Below are 16,778 nucleotides of genomic sequence, written 5' to 3' on the forward strand. Positions count from 1 at the left end.
ATACACTTATAATTATGCAATATACATACATTTTAATTTGATTCAATTGTATGCAAAACAAATTTTATAAAAATATTGCAGTGAAATAGGCTACGAATTATACAATTGTGCATTATACAATTGCAGTGAAATAGAATAGCGAATTATACAATTGCAGCGAAATAGGCCAGCGAATTATACAATTGTATTTGTATAGCGAATTATACAATTTTATGTTTGCTATAGAGCATAATTATGCAAAATTTGCTATAGCATACAAATATAAATTTTTTATTTGATATATGTGAAAGTTGTTCTAAAAAAGAATCGAAAAGCCCAAGAGAATTGTTGGAAGTCTTTGTACTATATTCCTTTTTGTTTTTGTTATATGAGATTGTCTATGATTAAAAAATAAAAAAATAATAATGAAACACTCATTTAATATTTTTATAGCAAAATGTTGATACTTCAGAAATATTCTGGAAATAAAATTTGTTTTTAAAAGTATTTTTTAAAATTTGGGTGAAAATTAAGTAAATACAAGTAACTATAAATAAATAATATAGTCGCCTATAATAGTGAATCGCTCTCTTCGAAGCTCCACACACATCCATCACTAACTCATCTTTCCAAATCTTCAGATGTAAGAAACTCTCTCTCTGACGGTGTACGTTTATCCAATGTAGATGTAATTGTTTGTGCTTGTATGTGTGTGAATCTCTCCATTTTGTGTTTTCTGCTAATTTTGTGTGTTGTTGATCTGTTTTTTCTAGTGAAGAAAATGGCAAATTTCAAGGTTTCTCGCGTCGAAACTACGCCATTTGAAGGACAGAAGCCTGGTACTTCCGGTCTCCGCAAGAAGGTAAATCTGAAAGCAATTTCAAACTAACACTTTGTTCGAAATAAAAATTTAAATGTTTTCATCAACTTTGATATGATCTCTGTGGAAGCACGGTTTTATCTCCTTCCCGTTCCACCGATTCAGTGAAATTTCCAGATGCTTTTTTTGCTGCTCGAGTACAATCCAATTTTTATTGGATTTGCTTGCACTTATTATTTTTTGGTTAAAGTAGTTATCAAGGTATACAAATTGTAATCAGCAGGTATAGATCTAAGGAATAAATTGTAATCTAATGAGATATTGTATTAATGGAAATGAAAGTATCAAATGGCGTGACAAGTGTCTTTTAAAATTTACTTGATCATATTGTCTTTCCCTCATGCATGCTTCTTTGGACATAAAATAAGCTATTTAAATTAGATCAAGTAAGATCCTTGCTTGCCAGTAACACTATGAACTATGCTCAATTAGTTTTCTCTTTTCTTGAGCATTATATATTCTTGGGAAGGCCTAGAACCTAAACTTGCTGACAAAGATTAGATATCAGAATCAGTTGTTGTGATGAAAAAAATGCAATTTATGTAGTACTTTATGTGGTAATTTCTAACATAAAATCTTATTTTTGAAAAAAAAAATCTACTTTAATATCTCTGTTAATAAGTCAAATTTTCATTTTTTCTAAAAAGCTAAAAACACTGATCAAATTGTGTTGGAGGGATATTCACGACCCATCAAAAAGTGTTTTAACTATGTCAACGAAACATAGTTCCTCACAAGAGGTGTTAGCTTTATGGTAAACTATATCAGAATAGTTTGAGTTATACTAAGAGGGAGTGGGTGGTCAAAAAGAGAAAGCACATACAGATGCACAATTACAGACCCCCAAAAGTTACAATGATGTTCTTAAACTCTACCGTTTTTAGCCAATTGACTTGTTATTGAGTTGTTTTCCTTCACATTCCTCTAAGGATGAAAGCCTCAAATGTTCATGTGGTTCATCCCGAGACAGCTGGAACAATAGAATAATATCTGTTATATTCACCCTCTTTGCAGCTCTTTCTGCATTTTGATTGAATATTTTCAAAACTGGTAGTTTAAATTGTAGTTAACTGACTCATGAATAAAGGAAATCAGTAGTTCTGCATGATATATTGTCCATATAGTGTGTCTTGGCTTGTTTTTGCGCTGTTATCTTAATGGCTTTTGATTGTTGAGTCTAAAATGAAGTTGGCTGGGCTGTTTCAGGTGAAGGTGTTCATACAACCTCATTACTTGCAAAATTTTGTCCAGGCAACATTCAATGCACTTGGAGCTGACAGAGTTGAAGGTGAGGAAGTTTATGTTTTCCTTGTCTAGCTGTATTCCTCTACATTTCTTGCATGTATTGGAAGCAGAGGGGAATCTGGGATTTGGAGGTTTTGGTGCCACATTGCTTTGAACGTAACAGTGTCGCTATTTATACAGTTCAAATAAAAGTAAAAATTTAGCTGGTTTGATCAATTTTGTGCATCATTTTGGGTTATTTGTCTTGATTTATATTGAAAATTGGTCAAAAGAAAGAATGAAATAATTATAACAACTTACTGCAAAACATGCAACTTCGAAAAAGGGAACTACTTATATTTTGTGCTGATAATACAAGGGAAGAAAGCTTTGATTGGTCCAAAGGGCGGGTGACAGATGGATCTCTTGTTCTTTTTTTTTAAAAAAAAAAAGAAAAGAAGAAAAGAAAGTGAGCAAAAGTTAAGAATAGACAAAAGTTCAATAAAGATTGTGTTAAAAAGTTCTACAGAAAGCTTAAAGAAAAGTGCACCAAGTGGGATTCGAAATCGCGTCCTTCGACAGTGAAAATTGACTCTTCATCACTTGCATCATATGTTCAGCTATTACTCCGGGTGGCACAATTAGTATTTATTATATTTCTATAATAGATATATACAGAAAGTTCCAACCCAGGCGTCTGGTGCCACGGAAATCCCACCCTTCTACATAGATCAGCCGCATAGATATATCCCCCTTTTTAGGGGTCAGTCGATGATTTTGTTGTCTTGTCCCTTCTTCTAATCACACTTTTATTGTTACAGGTGCTACACTTGTGGTTTCTGGTGATGGCCGATACTATTCAAAGGATGCTATCCAGGTACTATTAATAAAGTTTTTCCTATGCAATTCTTTATTTTGGATATTTGTTTTCCTGAACACAATCAATAATATAAAAATGTTTTCAATGTTCTCTCAAATGCATAAGGGACATTCTGAAATGCAAAGTTTCTTTTTCATGTTTTTACTGAGGCCCGATGCCTAACTTGCTTAATGTTTATGCCTTAATCGAAGGATATAATTCAGCGTATAACCTCTTTGGTCTGTTTCATTGCAGATCATTACAAAAATGGCAGCAGCAAATGGAGTAAGACGTGTTTGGATTGGTCAAAATGGACTTTTGTCCACTCCTGCTGTATCAGCTGTTGTTCGTGAGAGAGTCGGGGCTGATGTAAGTACTTTGCCTCTAGAGCTACATCAGCTTGCTTTATTCATATTTCCCTTTCCTTTTCGATAATGCGAGTTTACTTGTTTCAAGTATCTGTCAACATAATAGTTTGTTAGAATAGGAAAGGGAATCTGGTTTGTAAGTAGTATCCTACTTAATATTTTCTCCTATATTTCCTACATAGTATCAGAGTATTTGTGGGAAATTAATTGTTGTGCAAATTTCCATGGAAGAGAATCAGTCACTGCACATTTTTTCAGGTGGCAAAACAGCTGTCTGCATTAAATTAATATTTGGTAGTGTTGTGTGAATTCCAACACCACCAATGGGTCCAGAATACCTTTTCAGATCTGTTGAAAATAGGCAACACATAGGCACTCATGCACCGCCAAAAGTACCTTTCATGCGAGCACGTCAGATCCACGTGCTAGCGCGTGCTTATTTGGTGATCTTTTTTCCAGTGGGGTTGCTCCATCAATCCAATCCTACCCAATATTCTGTAATTTTGATCACAGTCCAGCAAGATCTAGGTTTTTGTCGACTTTAACACTGTCCCGACAATTCCAGGCTACTTTAGGCCATTTTTTCAAAGAAATATTCTACTGTCAGCATCATGAGGAGACTCTGAGCTGATCCTTACCATTCTCTTCAAGATCCAGTCACTTCTTATTTTTGGTGAGATCTTAATTCTTGTACAGTACAACCAGATCTTCATTGCTTGCTGTTTTCAAGTAAAATTTCACAAGATGTCTTTTTGGTGATATTTTTGGCTCCTAAACAGGAGAATTGGAAGCTTAAGTGCTATGATTCATCCAAAATCCTTAATGAGGAAATCAAAACGTAGATCATCAGAATCCATGAAGAATTGATGAAGAGGTCATTTTGGAAGATCTAGACCAAAGTGTAGTTATTTTCATAAGCTGGGACACACTCGTGAAGTATGCTATTCATTGGATCGTTGACCATCCGAGAATGCTCATGTTGCTCAAGCGGACACTACATGTCATCAACGAGTTTAATTATCTGAAGAGGAATATAATGAGTATTTACACTATTGAGAAAGTAAGCAGACATCTCCACAAGTGGCCTCAATCGCACTGTCTCACGGTCTTGGGACCTGATTGTGGACTCTACTGCTTTTGATCATATCTCCGATGATAAATCACTTCGGTCAAATATTGTTTATTCAGAGTTTAACGAATGGGATCCAAACCAAAGAAAAAGGAATTGGGCTAGCTAATCCCCTATGCTCTGTCACTTTAAATTCTGTTCATTATGTCCGTGGTTGTCCTTTTAATCTTGTGCCATATTCTTTCTTTTGAGGACTCTTTTATCATATAGGACTGCCGTAGGAGACAGACAATTGGGGTAGAATATGAATAACAAGGCCTCTATAGCCTTACCTCTCCTAATCCCACCCGAGCATGTCCAATTATAGATGCTCCACACTTAGATCACAAATGTTTGTGATATTCAAGTTTGTTGAATGTACAAAAGATGGTGCCTAGTTTGTCTTGCTTGTCCATATCAGATTGTAAATCGTGCAAACTTAGGAAACACACTCGCACTACCTTTCCATGTAGTGTTGAGAGTTGTGTAGAGACTATTTTTTCCTTAGTTCACTTTGATCTTTGGGGTCATAATTCATAGTAGAATCATCTCAACCTTAAGATTTCGTTATATTGTAGCTTCATTGATGATAATTCAAGAGTTATTGTGCTGAAATACAAATCAATTTGGTTTCTCTATTCGTACCTTTCATAGTGATAATGTCGTTGAATATACGTCCTGCCAGTTTCCACCGTTTATGACCTAATTTCAAGGAATTATTAATCAGTCTTCTAATTTGTACACCCCTCAACGGATGGAGTAGTAGAGAGAGATTTGGCACCTCATCGAGACTGCTCGCACTCCTCATTCAGTTTCATGTTTAGTTGTGTTTTTTTTTTGGGGTGGGGGGGGGGGATGGGGGATGGGGGAGGCAATCCTTTTGTCTTGCTATTAAATAATTAGATACCTTCATCTTTCATTTTGACTCAAATTACTTAATTAGGCCTCATTGTTTTGCACTTAATAAAGGTTTGGATCTGAATAATTGGGTTCTCAATCTCATTCCATTAAGTGCGGTTTGGATCTGAATAATTGGGTTCTCAATCTCATTCCATTAAGTGCATTTGTTATTTTTAGAACTTTTTCACTTAATGAGTCTCAATGCATCTGATCCAATCAGATCTAGAATAGAGTTTGAAAAATCATACAGACCTTTCATTCTCGCTTTTTTATATTTAATATTCTTATAATTAATTAAACCTCTCTTCTTCTAATCTATAATCCTATATCTTGAACATCATTGACATGGTCCTCAACTTCTATCTTTATCTCCATCTCACCTCTTTCTTTTAGCTATCGTCGACACCTATAGTCTATGGGATAAATGTTTACAAATATAATAATAATAATAATAATAATAATATGTTCATGTAAAGTCATCGAATATGTCAAATGAGAATGTGGTGATGTCAAATAAGAAGATGGTGATGCATATTTCAAGGTCTCAAGAGTCTTGCGGATGCTGGATGGATGTATAAATGGAGAAACCTTTGGAAGTACAGATGGTCTAGAAAAGTGTTTTGGTAAATCCTCTTGAAGATGGTGGACCAACGACAAAAAATGGTGACTGCAACCGCTATAATCTTATGGTAGAGTGGAGTATGGGATTGAGAGAAAAATGTGTGAAAACTTGAATCTATTTTCTGCCTTTTCTTCTTTGAAACTGGAGATTTTGAGTTTCAATTTCCTTTAATGGAGGTTCAGTTCACTTGTTGAAATTATTATGTTGGCGAGGAGGAGACCAGTATAGTCAAAGGCATGCTTTAAGCGCGCTTAAGCCCTGAAGCGAGGCTCAAAACACGTTGTGCACTTCGCCTTACTTTATGTGCGCTTTAGTGTCGTTATCAAGGTTCTAAGGCAAACTTTTCCTTGCCAATGAATCTTTTTGAAGAAGTGACACTAAACAATTGATATTTTACTTTTATCATATTATTTGTTCAATTTCTTTGATCATATATTTGTCATTCATGTTTATTATTATTAGTCTTGGACTAAACATGTATGTTTTTATTTTTTTCTCCATTTGCACCCTTTTTCATTAAAACCCACACTTCATTTGCGCTTAAACCCCAAATAGACCTTATAGTTTTTTCTGCACTTTTCGCCTTTGATAACGTGATAGCTAATTTCATATTCAAGGAGTCTATTTCTCTTTATTATGTTCATTAATAATTTTGATATACATTTTCATATGTATATTCAGATGCTTGAAAACAAATTGTCTTAATTATTTAGTGTTCAAATCTATAAACCACATCTTAATATTCTAATGTCTAAGACCTGACGTTTCTTTTCCTAGGAGTGTTGTAAGTTAGTTTATGGATTCTTCCTCTGATGGTCATTGTGATGCAATTGTTCACATTCTGCAATGCATAATGTTATTTTCAGGTAAAAGATTATCTTTAAAAATCAAGGTCATGAGTTGGTCGTTAGATACAAATACATTGATTTGGTAGGATCACCTTGTGATGGATATTCTACTTTAGAATATTTTGTTTTAGTAGGAGGTAATTTGGTATACTGGAAGAGTAAGAAATAGAGTGTGATTGGTCGATATTAGTGCAAAAGCAGAATATTGAGCATGAGCTAGTTTGGATAAATAATTGCTGAGAGAGCTAAAGTTTGAAAAAATCTGTTAAATAGAACTTGCTGTGATAACCAAGTGGCATTTCAGATCGCATCAAGTCGGTATTTCATGAGAGGACTAAGCACATTGAGATTGAGCGTCACTTTGTCAAAAAAAAAAAACCTCCAGATATATTGTTACAAAATTTTGTGAAAATTGAGTTATCAACTAGCAAATATTTTCACCCAGTCCTTTTAAGCCTCGTATTAATTACATATGTAGAAAGCTCTGTACATATGGTTTTGTATGTACTAGCTTTGAGGGAGAGTGTTAGAACAGACATAGGGGTATGATTTTTATATAGCATCTTACTTGGAGAAGGATAGTCGTGTAGTTTCCATAAATAGAGCTTATTGTAAATAATGTAGATACACAATTCAATGATATTTTTTTCCCTGTATTTCTCACATACGTCATACTTAATACAGGGTTCTAAAGCTACTGGGGCATTTATATTGACAGCAAGTCACAACCCAGGTGGCCCTCATGAGGTATTGCCAGCAATATTTTCTATTTTTAATGTTTTGTTTCTGCATCTCTCCAACATGTTGTGATAACCTATTATTGAATTGGGAAGTTTTAATTTCTGTTCTAGGATTTAACTGTTATGGTCTTTTTATCAACTCATGTTTGATTCACAGTTGAAAAGTAGGATTTTTTTTTCTCTTTACGGCTTTTCCCTTGCTCAGTTATAGTTTAATTGTATTCTCTGAGACCTGAAAATCATGCTACGTACTAAGAGTCATTCCCTAAGCTTGTACAATTTTAAAATTGGTATGCTTCCATATTCTTTTGATAAAAAACTGGTTTTGCTCATTGCTTGTTTGAGCTAAATATATATCTTCCTTTTAAAGATGAAAAACACAACTTAGACGTTCTATTTTCTATTCTCTAGGGAGTTAGTATGTACTTTTTATTTTTCATGAGGGCGGGGAGGGGACATGATGAAATGTTCCTTTGGTGCAGCTGATCAAGAACCTATAAATATATACACACAACAGACATCTATGTACATGCCCTTTAAACATGTTCTATTATTTGGAGGGAAAATGTTGCAGCGAAGAATACATTATGGTTGATGAAATGATTGTAGGTCTCCTTTCAGATTATTTAGTAGGCATTTGGCCATAACCAAATATTTATCCCTTTTTGTTTGGGAATTTATGGAATTGGAGTTGTGTTTGGTTATACTTTTTGCAAAGAACACATGGAATAATGTTCTTGGATATACTCAAAATACAACTTCAAAAGTGAAAAATGAGTTGGAGAACAGGTTACAAGTTCACTAATATTTTGGTCATAAAAAATCAGTTTTAAGCTGTTTTCCAGATTTGAAATACAACTTTAAGTTGGATTCAAATTTTCATGGCCAAACACTGATTTTCAAATAAAGTGAAAATTACTCGAGAGAAAACTGAACAATTTTTATGACCAAACTGGTTCTTAGTATACCTATTAGAGTGTCCGGAATGCCTTCGCAATGACTAGTAACCTCGAAAGGTGTTTTATTTGGAGGACAACACCTTCGGTGGGAAAATGGTTTATGAAAACAAAATAAATGTGGGATATCCTATCAGTTATTTTTAGATTTCTTATAAAATTGTTTGGACTATCTTGTTCTGAATACCTGTTAAGAGTGTTCAGAACACCCAGGTGATAAATTTTGTCAGCTTTTCCTGAAGACTACAGTTTCTCATATGTATTCACCTGTAGGATTTTGGAATTAAGTACAACATGGAAAATGGTGGACCTGCTCCGGAAGGTATAACAAACAAGATCTATGAGAATACCACAATAATAAAGGAGTACTTGATTGCCGAGGGCCTGCCGGATGTAAGATGCACTGCTTCCCTAGTATATTTTCCTGAGTCTTAATTTTATTGATGAAGTAACAATTTAATATGGCAACTTGAATGTAGGTGATTATATCTACAACAGGTGTCTCGAGCTTCGAGGGTCCAAAGGGGAAATTTGACGTTGACGTTTTTGATTCAACTAGTGATTATCTGAAATTGTTGAAGTATGAATCTTTCTCTTATGTGCAAAACAAATGTCTTTCTGCTTTCAGTCGAGTATTGCTTATACATGTAAATGTGCCCTTTGATATATGTCGAGTAATGCTTATGCATGTAAATGTGTCCTTTGATATCTAAAGGTCAATCAACAATTTGTTGCAAAGGCACTATACAACTATTATTGAGCGTTGTGTGTCAGTCCCTTCCAATTTTTAAGGCTGTGTAATATGTCTTGGGCTTGTTTTTGACTGAAATTTATAAGGGATATTGCTTCATGCATATGTCTTTGGACATTGTTTTAAAGCTTATTTTCATCTTTATTACCTTCATATTGTTCTTTTTATCGGTACTTTAATTTAGTTATTCTTGTTGAAGTAAATTTTCTTTTTTTGACTCAATATTTAACATTGCTTATCTGTTTCCAGGTCAATATTTGACTTCCCAGCTATCCAGAAGTTGCTCTCTTCTCCAAAATTTAGTTTCTGGTATGCACGTTTGAGACCTTTTAATGTACATTCTCCATTCAAATTTTTTACGAAGAGTGTCAGCTAGTTTCTCACATCTATGCCCATTGTAGCTATGATGCACTTCACGGAGTTGCTGGCGTACATGCAAAGCGTATATTTGTGGAGGAGCTTGGGGCAAATGAAACCTCTCTAGTTAATTGTGTACCCAAGGTCCTCTCATTTTCCTTCCATTGAGAAATTTCTTGCATTAAACTGTTTGGCTTTCTGTTCTTCTAACGCTATATTTTAGGACTCTTTTGTTCTTTCTATGAAATGTATGATTAATTTAATAGGAGGACTTTGGTGGAGGGCATCCCGATCCCAATCTGACCTATGCAAAGGAGTTAGTTGCACGTATGGGATTGTCTAAAACGCATTCTGAACCGAATCCACCAGAATTTGGAGCAGCTGCTGATGGAGATGGGGACCGTAACATGGTCCTGGGGAAAAGGTAACTTCTTGTTGATTTCTTTTTTGAACTACAACTAGTGACTTTCCTGAGTTGCATCTTAAATTTTGTTTTGTTCTGTTTATTTTGTAGATTCTTTGTGACTCCTTCCGACTCTGTAGCTATAATTGCTGCCAATGCTGTACAAGCTATTCCTTATTTTTCTGGAGGTTTGAAAGGTGTTGCCAGGTCTGTATCATTTGGAGCTAAGCTGTACATGATTGTTATGCTGTTAATATTTCTATTCAAGAGCATTTCATCTTGTGATGAAATCTGTCAGAGTTTAATGTGATGCAATGCTTATCTTTCTTTCTACAGGAGTATGCCCACATCTGCTGCTCTTGATATCGTTGCTAAACACCTGAACTTGAAATTTTTTGAGGTACTATAGCTCCATTGACATTTATATGTTAGTTGTTTTATCTTTTGTTGGTGGAGGGTTGAGGCATGCTGAATTTTATGTTTTCCATTGCCTTTGCTAAGGTACCCACTGGTTGGAAATTCTTTGGTAACTTGATGGATGCTGGAATGTGTTCAATTTGCGGAGAAGAAAGTTTTGGAACTGGTTGGCTTTCCGGACTTAATTCTTGCATCTAATTCGATACAAGTAGATTGGACATGCAAAGGCATTAAATCTTTTTAATTATCTCTTCACAGGCTCAGACCATATTCGAGAGAAAGATGGAATATGGGCTGTTTTGGCTTGGTTATCTATCCTTGCCTATAAGAATAAGGACAACCTTGGGGAAGGTAACCTTGTGTCTGTTGAAGATATTGTTCGCCAACACTGGGCAACCTATGGACGTCACTATTACACTCGATATGACTACGAGGTTTTTGCTTGACAGTTAAATATAATGTTAAATGAACATTTTCTGCATCTCCTTAATTCAAATCAAGTCAGTCAATTTCTTTTGTTTCTTTAGAATGTCAATGCTGATGGTGCTAAGGATCTTATGGCTCATTTGGTGAAGCTGCAATCTTCCATTGATGAAGTTAACAAGTAAGCTATCTATTAGTTTCAACTTTCAAGTTTTCTGTGGAATACCCAATGTTTTTAAAGAATGACTTAATGCAATTCTGCTCTCATTTTATATTTCTATTTCCTTATCTTTATTATTTGATGATGTCCATCCTTTGTATGAGAAATTCCAGAAGAAACTAGCTTAAACATGGGGTAGTAGGTCTTTTTTCAATTATAATTATAACAAAGTGACTTTTAGACTGATCCTGTGTACTCAAATGACACTTGGAGCAGTTATACATAGCATCTAAGAGGTGCAGCTGTACTAGATTGTATTAGTGGGTGCATTTCATTTTTTTAATCTTGTTGTTGATTTGAAGTGGCCAACCTTGCTCTCTATAACCGTTTTAACATCAAAACAAATAAGATAGCCTTGCCTTCTACTTGTAGGATTCAGTGATCAGTTTGCATTATGGCAAAGATGAGAAACATGTCTCTACGATTGAGCACCATATGGAGAATTGTACCATCACCAATATTGAGAAAGGTTAAGGTTTTGATCTTCAAGAGACTTCCCATCATGAATAAGGTTGAGTGGCCAACCTTGCTCTTTATAATCGTTAACATCACGAAACAATAAGGTAGCCTTGACTTCTATTTGTAGGATTCTATGACCAATCTGCATTATGACAAAGATAAGAAACTTGTCTTCTACGAATGAGCACTATATGAAGAACTGTACCATCATCAATATTGAGAAAAGATAAGGTTTTGTCATCTTCAAGAAATTAATTTCCCTTAATGAATAAGTTACAAGGAGTTGGTCTAACTTATTCATGATAGGAAGATTCTTGAAGATCACAAAACCTGATCTTTTCTGTATATTGGTGATGGTAAAGTTCTTCATATGTGCTCAATCGTAGAGACAAGTTTCTTATCTTTGTCATAATGCAAACTGACCATGGTTTCCTACAAATAGAAGTCAAGGCTGCCTTATTGGTTCATAATGTTAAAATGGTAGAGCAAGGTTGGCCACTTAACCTTGTTCATGATGGGAAGTTTCTTGAAGATCACAGAACCTTATCTTTTCTCAATGTTGGTTATGGTGCAGTTCTAAATATGGTGCTCAATCATAGAGACAAGTTTCTTATCTTTGTCATAATGCTACTGATCAACACAGACCTTTTTCATCCCTTACCAGCATATTATTTCTATGACTCCATCCCTCAAACTGAAAGCCTTACGTAGTACGAGTTTCAGGAGAATATTCTATACCAAATTGTAATCTTCTGCGTGCCCTCCACTTTTTATGAAGTGTTCTAACTGTCAGGATGAGCTTAGAGCCATGACCTCTAGTCCTAGCTTAGTTTGATGGTTTCAGTACCTTTAACAGTAAGGTGGTAGAATATAACAAATTTGTGTATCCTTTTTTTTAGATCTAGCGCTGTTATTTTAAATAGAACTACTGTGTCATTTGGGGGACGAGGTTTGTCCCATAACCCCATTGATTAATCTATGACTCCTTCCTAGAAACTGAAATCCTTCTGTCGTAGGAAGTAAAGAGAATTTGTATACCAAGAAGTGATTTTATATAACCAAGAAATCTCAGAGGGCCAGCGGTGCATAGTTCAAAATTTGGTGGATAATGGGTCCATCCCTCCACCCTTTATTCTAAATCGTACTCTTCTGCATGCCTTCCCTCATTTCATTGAAGTGTTGTAATTGGTAGGATGATTTTAGAGCCCTAAGCCTTTAATAGCTAGCTTAGTTTGACCACTGCAGCAGCTTTAGCTTTTGAATCACTTGGTTCATGGTTGTGGACATCAAGTCAAATCTTTGACTCTCTTTAGGGTCTTTTGGTATAATGTATAAGGAAAATGATCAGATATATAATTTAGTATAACTTAATCCAATATTTGGTCATGATTTGAATTATGTACAACTTAATCCACCAATGGTGTATTGTTTTATACCACCAACAGCATTGAATAACTAATCCTTCTATAATTTATACATGGATAAAATAGCAAAAGGACAAACTAACTTTAAATTTTCCCTGAAGTCAATGAAGGTCAAGCATTTAAGGGTATAACTGCAAAGTCATTACTTTTTAGCTTAGAAAGTAAATAAATATTTTAAAATTACATCTTGTAATCCAATTTTAGTGCAATGAACTAAACACCCAACGAGAAATAATCTTGGTATTTCTTATCCCTGTATAACTACTAAAATTCTTACGTAACTTAGCCCTGCATCATAATCCTTGTGTAAGTTGTCTTCAAACCAAACACCCTTTAGAACATTTGTATTATTGTTGTATCATCATAAACATAATCTGCTTCTCATATCAAATAATGGGACTTAATGAAAAGGGGTTGTTTAAACTCCTGATATGCATGCCATGAATAGGAAAAATCAGAAATCTATTACATATGGGCTCCGATTGCATTTTTGGTCTTTTATTTAAACCCCACACTTTGCTTCTCCCCTATAAAAAAGAATTGTTGCATGATTGGATCTTGTTTCTTTTTCTCTAAGGGGTGGTTTTTGCAAATAATCAAATCGAAACATTTGTCAGATGATTCACAATCTCCCTGCCAAAAGAAATGAAATGTGATGAGTCAAATCAATAAGCTTTCTAGTGATTTGCGTGCAGCCAAATCAAATTCAACCTTTCAAGGGGCCATCTTTCCCTATGTGGTAGATTCATCCTATTCAAATTTAGCTGTACCAATGAACCAAGAATAGCTTAATCTCTAATTGAGTCCATGCCTGTTAAGTTCTGCTATGGTTGTTCCTCTGCTATACTGGTCTCTGCGTAATGGTAACTTAAGGTGTCTGGTTTCTTTGACTGCTTCATTGGGATCCTTGTTAGACATCGGCTTGCCAGCTTGGCACACTTTTGGTAGTTTTCCATTTTCCTTTATGTAAGAGCTAGGTGTTCTCCATATTTAATATCTTAAATAATAGTTGCTTGATCATTTTTCTAGTTTTCCAAGTTCACAAATTTTATACCAGATTTTTATGCTAGATACATGTAAAGTTCTATTCTTTTTCCGACTCAGGTTGCAGCATCACATTACTCTAATACTACTTATCTGAAAGAGAAAATGGATGTTTGCGCTGGATGTTCTTATCGCTAGTAGTTTAACCTATTGTACCCTGAAACCTTAAATTACAAAGCACATATTTTGCTTGTCCAATCTATTCAAGATTGTGATAGTTTATAGTTTCAAGTGTTGTTCCCAAAGAAGTGTATTAGAAACCAACTTCAAAATTAGATTTTCCTCATCAGATACGACACTGTTTGAAGTTGAAAACATTGGCATGCTCCCTTTTTTTGTTTTTTCCAAAATTACTGGTAGTGTTTACTGTATTATCAGTCAGATAACTTGCCGATGCCGGTTGAATTTATGTTTTCTTGGACCTTTTTTTGTGAATTTTGAAGGTAGCAATGGTTATTGTAATATTTCCTGTTGTCATGTAGGTATTTGTTATAGAGCAAAAAATTTTAATACCATTGATGTGTCTTTTCAATGTGTAATACTTGATCTTGAGATAATTTCGTATACAGGTTAATAAAGGGAATCCGTTCAGATGTTTCAAATGTGGTGCATGCTGATGAATTTGAGTACAAGGACCCAGTTGATGGTTCTGTCTCAAAACATCAAGGTATAAGATATCTATTTGAAGATGGATCACGACTGGTAAGGAATCTTTCCTGCTCTTGTATTACTCAACTCAAATTATGGGAATTTTAGAGGCTGTTTTGGATAGGAATGATAAATATACAGAAAACTGGGGATACAAATTCTGTTCTGGTTTGGTTTCTCTTTTATCAAAAGAATTAGGGAAAAAACATAAATACCCCCAAACTGTGATTGAAGTCTAAAAGACACACTTATCTTTTCGGGAATGCTGTCAACCCCTAAATTATTTAAAAATAGAAAATTTAAGTGCTCAGGCGGCTAGAAGAGTATTTCATTCTCTTTGAGAAGGTGAGAAGCATAAACTATTTTTTATTTTTATTTTAATATGATTTTATATTAAATATACTTATTAATCCTTTTTTGTCTTTTCTTCTCTTATGTTACCTTTGAGCTTCCGGATCAGAAAAAGAAGACAGCAGTGAAAAGGCCATATTTTATATTGGATTAGTAATGGGTAAAATCAAAATTGTGCAGTAAAATGTGGAAACCAATTTTCTCTGACCTCAAATTAGAATTATCAACCAAATCCATCTTAAATCTTTGTGAAATCAACCTACATATTTGATGTTGCAGATCTTTTGAGATACCACTAGAAACGGAGTTTGTCTTCATTAATGGCTGCCTTTCTTTGAACCAAATCTTTGTGAATATGAGTTCCTTGAGATATTAGCGACTCTTAATGAATGGAGTTTGTTTGTGGTAGCCCGAAATGAAAACAATTGTGTGTGAGAATTAAGTGGAGTAAATGTCTATCTAATTTTTTTGGTACTGTGGTAGGTGTTCCGTCTTTCTGGAACAGGGTCAGAGGGTGCAACTATCCGTCTGTACATTGAGCAGTATGAGAAGGATTCATCCAAGATTGGTAGAGATTCTCAGGAAGCACTTGCTCCCCTGGTAATTTACGTTGGGGCATTTTTTTTCTTTTTGGTTTCTTAGTGTATTTGCTAAATAAACAAATTTATCTTTTATTACAGGTGGAGGTTGCTCTTAAACTATCGAAAATGCAGGAATACACTGGTCGTTCTGCCCCAACTGTTATTACATAAACAAACAAACATATTCTCTATGCTTTACTTTCTCAATTGAATAAGTCTACTACTCTCCGAGATGATGATAACTATCAAGTTTTCGATTCTGCAGTCACTCTTCTGTCTGGAGTTTGAAGTGTTTTTTGTTAGGATATATATATATATATATATATATATATATATATATATTTCTTCTTCCTTTACCCTTTCATCTTGAATGACTAGTGTAGGCATTAATTTCTTGTCCACAAATTAAAATTTACCAACAATCCTAGTATTTCATTTCAATCTTTCAACAGTTAAAAGGTCACTCAAAAATTCTCTTTATTATACCATGTAATATGAAGCTCAAAAATAAATAAAACTCATTAACAAGTCTATGAAAATGCTCTACTCTCGGTCTAGCTATAATGGCTAATATAGAGCTCTGGCCTTATCTATTTGAGGTTTTTCTGATCTTAGCTCTGATCTCGTTTCAAGTGATTGCAACTAAAACATTTCTTTTAAAACTCATCAAAGGCTCAATCATTAACTTAATCTTCTCATTCTGATTTTATGGTTCATTGAAGCTCTCTTATTTTTATGTGATTTAAGTGTTTTTATTTTTTTCAATTTTAAATGACCATCTAGATTGATTATGCTTCCATATGTTAATTGTGATATCTTTGCTAACTGAATCACTAGTGATTAATTTTTGAAGAGTCGATACAGTGATTGAGTTCTAATTTGATATAGAAGTCATCGTGCTGCCATTTCCGTAGCTATCCTTAGCTCTTTGCCCGCTCCTGTTGTAGAATTAATAATTCTCTATATTATCATGTTATAATCATGATGTGTTGAACCATTCTTGTTATAAGCCAATGAAAATGCTATATGATGATGAATCAATAAGAAATAGAGGTAGTAGTAGTAGCACTTGTCATTGCTAGTCCCAGATTTTTTTGCTAGTCCCAGATTTGTTTTAACGACAAATCTAGTTAATTGATTTTATTGATACTTTAAGTTGAATGATTTTATTGATATAAAATAAAGTTTAATGATTTTGTTAGATAAATTGTGAAAG

The 16,778-nt window shown here is 34.3% G+C and overlaps 1 protein-coding gene across 3 annotated transcripts; it reads left to right on the plus strand.

Annotated features, from left to right (window-relative positions):
• Positions 1-379: 379 nt before the first annotated feature.
• On the plus strand, positions 380-15,830 carry LOC101267885 (phosphoglucomutase, cytoplasmic). Of its 3 annotated transcripts, none has more exons than XM_010321581.3 (19): positions 380-622; positions 753-841; positions 2,066-2,147; positions 2,905-2,960; positions 3,198-3,311; positions 7,473-7,535; positions 8,758-8,877; positions 8,964-9,064; positions 9,485-9,544; positions 9,637-9,736; positions 9,859-10,016; positions 10,107-10,202; positions 10,332-10,395; positions 10,497-10,578; positions 10,671-10,846; positions 10,940-11,016; positions 14,552-14,684; positions 15,465-15,581; positions 15,662-15,830. In XM_010321581.3, the coding sequence occupies exons 2-19, from the start codon at positions 761-763 to the stop codon at positions 15,731-15,733; spliced, it is 1,752 nt and encodes a 583-aa protein (XP_010319883.1). In that variant the 5' UTR covers positions 380-622; positions 753-760; the 3' UTR covers positions 15,734-15,830. The 3 variants fall into 3 exon arrangements, with proteins under 3 accessions (XP_010319883.1, XP_004237571.1, XP_004237570.2); XM_004237523.5 differs by having other exon boundaries at positions 461-622; positions 758-841; XM_004237522.5 differs by having other exon boundaries at positions 547-646.
• The last annotated feature ends 948 nt before the right edge of the window (positions 15,831-16,778 follow it).

Source organism: Solanum lycopersicum, chromosome 4 (genome assembly GCF_036512215.1).
Source record: "Solanum lycopersicum chromosome 4, SLM_r2.1".
Taxonomy (NCBI): Eukaryota; Viridiplantae; Streptophyta; class Magnoliopsida; order Solanales; family Solanaceae; genus Solanum; species Solanum lycopersicum.

Bases quoted from the DNA above. Each gene is read 5' to 3' on its own strand.
- LOC101267885 (XM_010321581.3), top strand. From the start codon at position 761: ATGGCAAATTTCAAGGTTTCTCGCGTCGAAACTACGCCATTTGAAGGA. The intron at 10,396-10,496 runs GTACTATAGCTC...GCCTTTGCTAAG, and splicing joins TGAACTTGAAATTTTTTGAG to GTACCCACTGGTTGGAAATT. The intron at 10,579-10,670 runs GTTGGCTTTCCG...ATCTCTTCACAG, and splicing joins AGAAGAAAGTTTTGGAACTG to GCTCAGACCATATTCGAGAG.